Consider the following 10,960-nt stretch of genomic DNA (forward strand, 5'->3'; position numbering starts at 1 on the left):
GGACAACAAACCCTAAGTCTGCCCTAATGCTTCCATCCCCTCTCACTTTACAGAAACAGTTCCTCCATTCCTTCTTAGAGCAGTCGCGAACCTCTGCTAGGGTTTCAAATCCCCCTCTTACGTTGAGCCATAAGGACTCCATTGACTCAAGTAAGTTAACCTCCTGATTGTTTTCTTTTATTCTATTCCTAGTGTTTTGGTCTCGACCAAAGTCCCTTGCTAATAAATTAGTTTCCCCCTCTGTTCTGCGTATCTACAGTTCACTGAGCTGATCTCGGAGCTGTTGTGCTCGCTAGTTGTGTGTTTAGGAGTCTTGTGCTAGCTTATTTCCAGGTAAGAGAAGCTAGACCCTACTCTTGTAGTTCGTTTTGTTGTCAGTCCTATTGTTGTGTTGCGATTTTATGGTTGGTATGTTACTACGAGAGCATAAAATGCCTTGGTGTGTTGTATGGAATCGTGGGTGTGACTAATGTAGGGAAAACAGTGACAGAAGCGTGTGTTCTCGCCCAAGCGAGCCTGTATCGCCCAGGCGAGACTTGCAGAGGCAGACCAGAACCACACTCGAGCTCTCGTTTGAACGAGGCATCTCACTCAGGCGAGAGGGGCTCGCTTAAGCGAGAACGCGTGAGGGCTTTGGCTCGTCGCTGCGGTTTTTAGCCCAGGCGAGGGACTTTGTTTTTGGGCGAGGGGTGGCCTCGCTCAGGCGAGGAGGGGCTCGCCTAAGCGAGAATTCACGTTCCAGCAACCCTCACTGTTGGTGTTCTCGCCCAAGCGAGGGCCTGCCGCTTGAGCGAAAGAACCCTTTCGCCTAAGCGAGGGTTCCTAGCCTAGGCGAGGCGAATGCATGTTTTGGTGTGATGTTTGTTGTGTTTTATATATTGACTGGTGGTCTACTGCATGATTTCATTACTCTGTTTAAAGCATGAATGGGTTAAGTATGCAATAATTGTGTGATCTTTGGATTGAAAATGATGGGTTGGATATGATCTTGGCTGTGATCTAATTGAGGTGATTGGTATCAATGTGGCATGGTATTGATATGAGATGGAGTTCCATATTTATGGTTTGAGAATAACGGGTCAGTATGGATTTTACTGGGAATATGAAAAAGGTGGATTATGAGGAACTGGCATGTATATATATATATATATATATATATATATATATATATATGTGTGTGTGTGTGTGTGTGTGTGTGTGTGTGTGTGTGTGTGCGTGTGTGTGTGTGTGCATGTTAAACCCTTCTTGATTGATTGAGAATGATTGGTCCGTGTCAGTGCGTAATTCCTTGGAATCTCTAGGTGAGACTTTCAGGTTCGCGCTTCAGTGGTCAGGACGTAATTCCATGGCCCCTGTTAGTGGGTGTCCATGGTGGTGCCCCATCTGTATAACTTGATAAGGATTCAAGGTAAGGATTGCATTCTGACGCTTTAGGGAGTCAGTTAGTCTCACTTAGAGTGGACTGACTCCTGTGGTGGGAGTAGCAGGAGGCCTGAAACTCATTAAGGGCTAACCTTGTGTGTGAGGGAATTGGTTCATTGTAACACTTGTAACACATAGCTCGGGGGTGAGTAGAGGTATCCACCACAAGTACAAGCATCCACTGAATCCAACCAGGTTATATGTATCCGGATGAGTCGAGTCGAGTCTGAGTGTATTGTTTTGGAAGGTCATAACATGCTTGGGTGATGTATGCAATATTGACTGTGAAAGTATATCTGATTGTATGGTAAAACATCTTTTGGCTCTAGCTTACCCTTTCTTATTTGAATGTCTTGTATGTTATCCTTCAACTTCTGCGATGATCATCAATTTATTGATGGGAGTAAATGCGAGAGGTACTCGTGGTCAACAGGGGAGAGAGGATTCCGTTGCCTAGTTCACTTGGGCTGGACTTGATGTGTCTTGTTGGGCTTTTCTTTAGGGCTATGACCCATGTATCAGTTTGACTTTTGATTTCTTTATGGTCCTCTTAAACTTTATAACTTGTTTTCCTGTGGCACCGTGGTGTGCCTTGAGTGGTAAGAAGTTAAGTTTAAAACTTCAGGACTGCATTATTATGTTATCTTGTACGACGTTTCCGTTAATTATGTTTGTTGATTAAACGGAACGTTACACTTTACGAACAACTTATTTTAATTTACTCATATTTTATAACATAATTCTATTTTCATTTAAATTTAAAATATGTTCCAGCTTGACTTGTAATGTGATAAACTTTTTAACACAGAATATATATTTAAATTTTTTATAACACCTAACCACACAATTTTTTTAATAGGAAGACAATTTAATCAATTTATAAATAATCAAATTAACACATTTTTTTATGAAATTGATAAAATTATTTATGAAAATTCCTCTAATTTTTCTCTTTTCTATTCACTTCTACTTTTTTTTTATATTTTTAATTAATATAAATTTATTTTTGTTATTTTTATCTTTATTTGCTCACTTTTCATATGTCATCTCGAATAAGACGATGATTTACATTTAATTATTTTTTTAATTTAAAAACCAGATGTGTGACTTATAAAAGGGTACCTTACAAGATTATTATTAATGTATATTTTTTGCAATTTTATATTTCTCCAACGGCTCCTTCGCTACTTACTGTATTTATTATATAGTAGATTAATATCTTTCTAAAGTATCATAACTTTTAAAAATATTTTTCAGTGAAAATGGCATATTCATAACTATTATTGTTACTCCAAACATAATAAATACGTGTTCGTTCGGTGTGGTGCATTAAGTGATGCTACATTTTAAAATACTTGTGGAAGTAACCATTGGAAATAGGTAAGTTGTTTTTCTTTTTATAAGTTAAAAAAAGAAGTTGCTTAGAACAGTGAAAAGGAGAGTCAGAAAAGAAGACATGAATTCCGGCGGTCAGCAGGAAGGCCCCACCAAGCGGGAGTGGCGCGCAACACTTCCCTCTTTCCACAATTATTTTTGTTTGAATCTAATGGTCCCAAAACACAATTAATGGAAACTTCAGACCACTTTTGCAAATCTCTTACTTTATGTTTCCTTTATGAAAATAATTTCAGACATAAACAACTGAACCTTCGAATAAAAACATAATTACTTAAAAGGTAATTACTTATACTCTATTTTGAGAAGAGAGTATTTGTCTTTTGTCCCACTGCTGCACGTGACCCTCTTTTGTTTCAACCCTCTCTCTCTCTCCAAGTCCAACAACATAGAATAGAATAGAACCTAGGAGTAGTTGTAATGGTAACACAACACTCACTGTAACCCCACTCCTTCCAAATCCAGATCCCACATCGGTTAAAACAGATCCCTTCCATCCATGATTCTATCTTCTTCTCGTCCATGTCTTCCTCCATCGTCATCATTTTCCTCTTCCTCTCCCTCTTCAGACCCTGCAACACTCAAACATGCTCTTCCAATAACACAAACCCGTGTCCTCCGTTCTCCTCTCACCCTCCTTTCCCTTTCTCCTCCACACCAGGCTGTGGCCACCCCTCCTTCCACATAACCTGTTCCAGCCCCCATTCTTTCATCTCCATCAACAACCTCTCCTTCTCCATACTCTCCTACAACTCCAACACCTCCTCCATAACCCTCTCCCCTCGCCCTAACCCAACGCCCCACCCCAACTGTCCCTCCTTCTCCTTCATTCCTACCCGCCCCATCAACCTCTCCGCCACCCCCTTTCGTGTCTCAGCCGCCACGTGCTCCCGCCTCTCCTTCCTCCGCCCCTGCTCGCCGCCTTCCCTCCCCAACTGCTCCCACTGCCCCTCCCAGTGCCACCTCATCAAATCTCCCTCCCACCTTCTCCCTGACTGCAGATCCACCCACCACTCCCCTCAGTACTCAGACTCCCCCTGCCTCACCGACATCCTCGGCTTCCTCCAACAGTTCCTCAAGAACGGAATCCAACTCGACTGGGACCAGAGCCGTGACCCCTACTTCACTAATTGCACCATCTGCCGCGCCAACAACAGCACCTGCGGCTTCAACTCCTCCTCCCAGAACAAACCGTTCCTCTGCTTCGGCTACCGCTCCCAATCCACCCTCGCCCCACCATGGATTCGCAAATTCAAACCGAACAAAATGGCCCTTTTCAGCACCGTCATCGCCATCACCTCCCTGCTTCTCCTCATCTCAGTAGCCACCGCCATCCTCCGCTCTGCCAGATCAAAGGCCTCCTCCGCCGCCACGCAGCAAGACCCCACCACGCTCTTCCTCCGCCTCCACCGCTCTGCCAGTCTACTGCCCCCGGTCTTCTCCTACGACGACCTCGCTGCTGCTACCCACAACTTCGACCCCAAGCGGAAAATCGGCGACGGCGGGTTTGGGTCCGTCTACCTCGCGCAGCTCCGCGACGGCCGCCTCGCGGCGGTGAAGTACCTCCACCGCCACCACTCCTCCGCTGCGTTCTCTACCAAGTCCTTCTGTAACGAGATCCTCATCCTCTCCTCGATCCACCACGCGAACCTGGTGAAGCTCCACGGTTACTGCAGCGACCCGAGGGGGCTTCTCCTGGTCTACGATTACATCCCCAACGGAACCCTGGCGGAGCATTTGCACCACCGCAAAGGATCTCTGACGTGGCAGGTGAGGCTCGACATCGCGCTACAAACGGCGTTAGCGATGGAGTATCTTCATTTCTCGGTGGTTCCACCGGTCGTCCACAGAGACATCACGTCGTCGAATATTTTCGTGGAGAGGGATATGAGGATCAAGGTGGGAGATTTCGGGTTGTCGCGGCTTTTGGTGGTGCAGGACACGACGTCGTCTTCGAACGGGTTTGTTTGGACCGGGCCGCAAGGAACACCGGGCTATCTTGATCCAGATTACCACCGCTCGTTCCGGTTGACCGAGAAAAGCGACGTGTACAGTTTCGGAGTTGTGTTGTTAGAGCTTATATCGGGAATGAAAGCGGTGGACCAGAGCAGAGACAAGCGCGAAATGGCGCTTGCGGATTTGGTTGTTTCCAGGATCCAGATGGGGCAACTTCACCAGGTTCTGGATCCGGTTTTTAAACGCGGCGACAGCGACGGCGTCTCCGCCGTCGCGGAACTTGCATTCCGCTGCGTGGCGGCGGATAAGGACGACCGGCCGGATTCAAGGGAGGTGGTGGAGGAGCTGCGGCGGGTGCGGAGTCGGACGGTGGCGGCGAAGGAGTGAAGTAAAGAATGGTTCTTTATTATGGGGCCTTGTGGTGATGTGGAGTTTGACTGCGAAGTTGCACTTGTGTCGGACGACAACGTTGACTTGACCCCACCGAAACCATGATGAGTTGTTTTTTTGTGAAAGTTAATATGTTATTATGATGAGGTTAATAGTTGGAATTGAACGCACGAGGGTTTTTATTTTTATTCTATTCTGCGTGTGGTTACGTAACGTCAAGCGGTGGAAAATGTCAGTGATCCCGTACCGGTACGGCCGTGGGAACTTACCCAAATTCAGCTAAATAGTCAACAGTGTCTATGTAACGTCTACCACTCTCTTATTTTGTACTACCTCACACCGTAAATATACCATATCTTCTATAACTTTTTGGCAAACTAAATTTTTCAACGCTTTCGATTATAGCAAATAACTTCCTCTTCTCTTTATATGGTGGAGTAAAGTGAAGGTGAGGAACAATGGGTTTGACGTGGAATTTCTACATTGGTGATGTTCGGTTAAAAAGTCTTCTAACAACCCTTTTGTGACGACGATGTCAACTTACAAATCACTACTCAGCACTATCTTTCTTTCCGTGATTAGTGATTCGAAATTAGAGGTTTCATAGCACCGGCCATGGCCCACCTTTTGTTTTTCCTACAACTTAATCAATGCGAAGTTGTTGCTTGTTCGCCACCTCGGAAGTCTCATCCAACACATAATGTCACAAATCTTTTAGGTCATGTTCTGGTAAAAAAGTTAGGAACTTCCGATCGTGTGTTTTCGAATCATTCGCAGACACTTACGAATCCTATCAAAATTTAGAAGATAATTTGTGTTGAGAATAAAAGTACAGTATGAGTTTCTTAATTTACGTCCAGACACACACGAATTTATGGATTATGTTTCACTTAATCTTTTATGCTATTTTACCCAATGAAGTATTGGATTTTGACATGGTGAATATACACATACAAAAGAACCGGTCACGAGTCGGTTCTATGATTATTCCCTCAGTTAAAGTAACGATTCTCCAAAGACGTGGCTTTCTCGTTCGCAAATTTTTCTTCTGATTTGTTAGCTAATTTGTATCCCTTCTCCTGAAAAAAGAAATCGTAATTCAAACGCATAAACGTTAAAATGCTCTAAAACCATAACTACAATGGTTAAAGACAAAGCAGCACGTACTAGTAGACGCCACAAGTAGGGGACCCCATCTCTTTTCTTGATTTGCTTCTCCAACACTTCGATTGCTGTGATGAATTTCATCATAATTGTTAGAGAAGAAGATTCGTGGGTTTGAACATCAGAGAAAAAGTTCGAGATTTTACCCTTCGACGCTTTTCCAGTATTCAGCAACATGTTGTACCAAACTTCATTGAATACGTCCACTTGTTCATCAGATGCCCCAATGACCTTCACAACAATGTAGTTGATATTTTGTTAAGTTGAAAAATCAACAAAAGGTGAGGCCACAGTACATAAAAGTGGCTTATGGGTCCAACCTTATAATCAGTGGCATCGAAATCTGGATCAAGTAAATCGAGTCCATGTTTCTCATCTCCCATTCCGTACGCATAAAGTGCTTCTGCAAGCTGAGTTTATGCAAGAGAAATGGAGGTTAAGATTTCAATTAAGATAGAAAAGATTTAGTTAATGAGAACACTCTTAAAAGCAACAACAGCAGTACAAAGCATGGTGTTATTGCGTTGCCTCGTAGAACAAAGAATTTAAGCTATGAACTAGACAGCTATCTAAAGAATTTTTATATGTTCATCGAAGCAGCTACTGAAGCATACATACCATCATTCCTCTCTTCATTCTTTGTTGCTTCTTTTTAGTCATCCTCAAAAACCTGAGATAACATCAATATATCACAATTCATGCAACATTGTATCTCAATTACTTACGCAAAATATAACAATTCCACCTGGTTTTTAAGCCCTTTAGAAGATCTTCTGCTTTAGAAATTTCTCCAGCCTTTGCCAAAGTCCAAAGTATCAAGACATCAAAGTGCCACTCTACATGCCAGTTTGCCTGAACATTTAATATACATCCATGAAATGCGCAAGAAACACACAGTGAATATCCTTGAACTGCACAAATAAGAAAGTTTCCCAACAAGATAATTGAGCAAGTACTCAAAATCTGTCTCAAAAATCACCACTAAAAAACACAGAAAGTTCATTCAATCTCATGTTTTATATGTAATGTATTTTTCATTTAAATTGTAAACCGGAAGTGTCACCAGAATAATGTAAAATCTAGTGTAAGTTTTAATACATAGAAAGAGAATACAGTTAACTAACCTAAGAAAAGGTGAACTAGAATACAAAACTCAGATCAATATATCCATTTTCATACTGTGTCATACAATATTACCTTTTCCTTGATTCCATATAACATGTAGAGTGTATCTTAACTTACTTCATTAGTTAGACATTCAGCAAGCAACTTGAGACGATCACCATAGATATCCAATTCACCTCGAACATACAACCGCAAAAGCAAACCAGCAGCATTTAAGTAAACCTGTATTCCAAGATATTAGAACTTATGAGAAAAGGAAGAAAGCAAGAAACACTACTGGTAAAGACAAAGCTTATGAAATCGCATACCTCTGCCTTCATAGAATCATCTTTGTCTAGCTCCTTCCATATATAATTGTCATATATCTCTAACACTCTTTGTGTAGGAGCATTACCCTCTAAGTAACAAACGGCTGCATGCCACCAGTTGTGTGTCAACCTGAAAGAATGAACTTTCTTTAGCTGATTACTAGAAAGTTAGACAGAACCATGGTTAAACGAATAAAATTCTTACATGAAAGATGAAGCAGAACACCATGATGATGAACATTCTTCCATGAACTTAACAGCTTCTCTAAAACAACACTTGTACTGAAACACATGGCATAACTGCAGAACAAAATTCATTTATTACACTAATTTAGGACAAAAATATAACTTATGGAAATTTCTTGTTACAACTTATTTCTGAATTAACAGTATCATATGTTCACAAACTGTGACTTCATTATGCCTAAACTAAAGCTTAAGATAATTCCCTAATCAATGGTTAATTGCTTGATTTTTCTCTAGACATCCTTTTTGCTTACATAGCAGCAGAGAAAGCTTAAGCTTGTTTTGTCATGAAAGTAAAGAGAATAAGTTAAGGTTTATTCTAAATCTTTATTGTTAAGTAAAAAACTTGAAAGATAGTAATAAGTACATCTACTCAAGGTAGAGAAAATATTCCCATATTTAATAATTACATTGACCTACAGCATGCTGTGACCAGATGTCTTCCTTATTGATCTCAAATCCCCTACTGGCAGCTTTCTCAGCCTCCTCCATCCGCCCAAGCTCGAGTAAAGGGAATGCAAGCATGCCATATATGTAGTTTTGTCCTTCATTTTCAGGAAGAACCTGTAAAACTTAAAAGGATATGATATCACTTTTCATCAATAATAATGAAAAGAAGCAGCAAACTACTCAAATTCTCCTTCAACTGATAACTAATATAAAGTTACATTTTGTTTGGATGGCAAATATTACACAATAGGGTAGGATAAAGATGGACTCTAATTAAGCAAACTATATTATGTTCCATATTCTGGTGTTTGGTCCTATTTGGATATTTGCATCATAAAATTACGTTATAATAACAATTAAAAGCTAACAAGACTAATTATCCCTTAAAAGATGTCAAATCAATAGAGAATTTTGGGTTAAGAACTAGGTTGATTATATATTCCCATGGCTAACAAGAAACCAAATTTAGGCTGTGAAAGGCTTCTAAATCTCATCTTAGCATCTCCAGGCAACCCAAAACAAAGGCAAAAATAATGAAAGTCAGTTCTGAGTAACACTAAACTGTTCTATAATCTGATTTAGTGAGCTTCAGATGTACAAGTACAACCCTTTTACTCCTCCGGTATAGAAGTTAAAGAAGAATCCATATCTATTATATTAACATTTTTGCAACTTCTTTAAAGAAAACAAAGAAAGAAATGAAAACAGAAATGTTCTGTAATTGGATGGAACCTGTTGAGCAAGAGACAAAGAAAGACCAGGTAGACCCATGTAGAAGCATAAGACTTGTGCTCTCTTTAGAGAAACCAGATCTCTTGGGAACTCTTGTAGAAGCTTCAAAACAAAAACAAGCAACATTAATCAAAAGAGTTTGAATAGCAAATCAGATGAATCCCAAAGAATTGTGAAGGCAGATACAATTGGCAAACATTTCTGAAGTCTGAAGTGAACTCCCCCCTTCAGATAGAACTTTCTAAGAAACAATTAGCAAAAGGTCATCTAACCTGGTTCAAAATTCAGTTTCAACACATCTGAATAACAAAATATCAAAGTGTCCTGTGAAAACATCAATTTTTAAAGCCAAGATTTACTTTCTATTCCCTTAACTTAATGCCTTATGGGATATACTTTTTTGTTCAGGATTCTTTCCTGTTCTCTAGTGTACAAGTCATGCAGTTGATACCAAAATATTCATCAGCTGTCGCCACTATAGTAATGCTTATCAATATAACTTTCTACACAACTTCAGCAATTTAGATATCAATCTCAACTTAACAAAGACCGAACTTTGTACAAAGTATGAAAATCTCCGTATTCTTGAATATTGAGTAAATACTTGTGCTTATTTTGGTCCTCCTCAAAAGAGACATCAGTTTAAACATCCAAAATATATAACTACACTACAGTTCAATGACAACTTTGGCATCAACTAGGTTTTCCAATTTTGTCATTTTACATCAAATTGGTCCCCAAACAGATGAGAGTTGCATATGAGTCAAATGGACCGACTGAGTCACTCACCTTGGAATGCAATTCAAGAGCTACATCGTCGTCTCTATCCTCGGATAGCAAATAACTTATGGTATCGAAAACAAGTTTCTCGTACAAGGTGGCCTGATCCTGTACCAGCAGAATTACAAAAACGCATCAAAGGGGTTTTCTTTTTGGTGGAAAGAGTCAAATAGACGAAAAAAAGAAGAAGATGCAAATGGAAAGGTACAAGGTGGGACTGAGCGGCGTGCAGACAAGTGAGAGCACGAGAAGAATCAGGCGAGTAAAGGAAATGTGCAGCCAAGATGTTGGCCAAGACACAGTGATTGTCATGTGCCACTGCTTCCAGAATCACAGACCTTTTTCTTCCATAGATGAGAACCTTCATTCAAAGGAGACGCACCCCATTTGAGTTTTGATATCAAAGAGTTTCGACAAAGACAAAAGTCAAAATCAAAACCGAAAAAAGAATTCATAATACAGCGAAAGAGAGAAAGGGGGTGTTGTGAAATGTGTGACCTGATGATAGTAGGAGTTGATGGCTGAAACGCAGGCCTGCGAAGAAGTTGCGACCTGGTATCCCCACATGTCCAATTTCACACTTTCTTCCATTGTTGTTCACTCCTTTCCTCTCTCTATCTCTCTCTCTCTGTCTTTCACTTTCTAATTTCTCAAGTGAAAAACATTGGTTAAGGTTTCGAGTTTAATTAGGTAAGAGATAAAGAAGAGCAACCTGAGAAACTCAACTAGAGTGCGATCTTATCTGACAAGTAACAAGAACAAGGTAGTATTAACTAATGTGTAATTACAAGGTTGACTTATATATCATTTCAAGTTTTTTTTTTTTACCAAGTTAAAGTTTAAGTTGGGAATTGATATTTGAACCCTTTAAATTAAATGGAGAGAAGCTATATTAAAAATGAACAATTTTTTTTAATAAATATATGATAGATCTTTTGAGGAAGAATAATACATAGATTTGTCTGAGAGATTCTTATTGAAACAATATTCAA

General features: G+C 40.3%; 2 protein-coding genes across 2 annotated transcripts; one reads left to right on the forward strand and one right to left on the reverse strand.

Annotated features, from left to right (window-relative positions):
• Nucleotides 1–3,094: 3,094 nt before the first annotated feature.
• On the forward strand, nucleotides 3,095–5,528 carry LOC114173112 (Protein kinase superfamily protein). The gene has a single exon (XM_028057336.2). It carries the CDS (start codon nucleotides 3,340–3,342, stop codon nucleotides 5,158–5,160), a length of 1,821 nt encoding a protein of 606 aa, XP_027913137.1. The 5' UTR covers nucleotides 3,095–3,339; the 3' UTR covers nucleotides 5,161–5,528.
• Nucleotides 5,529–5,951: 423 nt separating this feature from the next.
• LOC114173113 (Tetratricopeptide repeat (TPR)-like superfamily protein) lies at nucleotides 5,952–10,736 on the reverse strand. Its single transcript, XM_028057337.2, has 14 exons — nucleotides 10,467–10,736; nucleotides 10,177–10,329; nucleotides 9,978–10,076; nucleotides 9,189–9,290; nucleotides 8,427–8,570; nucleotides 7,966–8,060; nucleotides 7,761–7,890; nucleotides 7,570–7,674; nucleotides 7,073–7,179; nucleotides 6,946–6,997; nucleotides 6,648–6,737; nucleotides 6,474–6,558; nucleotides 6,331–6,395; nucleotides 5,952–6,242 (listed from the first exon to the last, which is right to left on the reverse strand). The coding sequence occupies exons 1-14, from the start codon at nucleotides 10,557–10,559 to the stop codon at nucleotides 6,156–6,158; spliced, it is 1,407 nt and encodes a 468-aa protein (XP_027913138.1). The 5' UTR covers nucleotides 10,560–10,736; the 3' UTR covers nucleotides 5,952–6,155.
• Between the last annotated feature and the right edge of the window lie 224 nt (nucleotides 10,737–10,960).

The sequence above is a fragment of the Vigna unguiculata genome, chromosome 2 (assembly GCF_037176805.1).
Source record: "Vigna unguiculata cultivar grain cowpea cultivar isolate G323 ecotype 2 chromosome 2, ASM3717680v1, whole genome shotgun sequence".
Classification (NCBI taxonomy): domain Eukaryota; kingdom Viridiplantae; phylum Streptophyta; class Magnoliopsida; order Fabales; family Fabaceae; genus Vigna; species Vigna unguiculata.

What these genes read in the sequence shown, in the direction of transcription:
- LOC114173112 (XM_028057336.2), top strand. Translation starts at nt 3,340, where the DNA reads ATGTCTTCCTCCATCGTCATCATTTTCCTCTTCCTCTCCCTCTTCAGA.
- LOC114173113 (XM_028057337.2), bottom strand. Translation starts at nt 10,559, where the DNA reads ATGGAAGAAAGTGTGAAATTGGACATGTGGGGATACCAGGTCGCAACT. An exon ending in TCAACTCCTACTATCATCAG is followed by an intron (nt 10,330 to 10,466) that starts GTCACACATTTC and finishes CTTTGAATGAAG; the next exon opens with GTTCTCATCTATGGAAGAAA. An exon ending in TCGATGCCACTGATTATAAG is followed by an intron (nt 6,559 to 6,647) that starts GTTGGACCCATA and finishes ATTGTTGTGAAG; the next exon opens with GTCATTGGGGCATCTGATGA.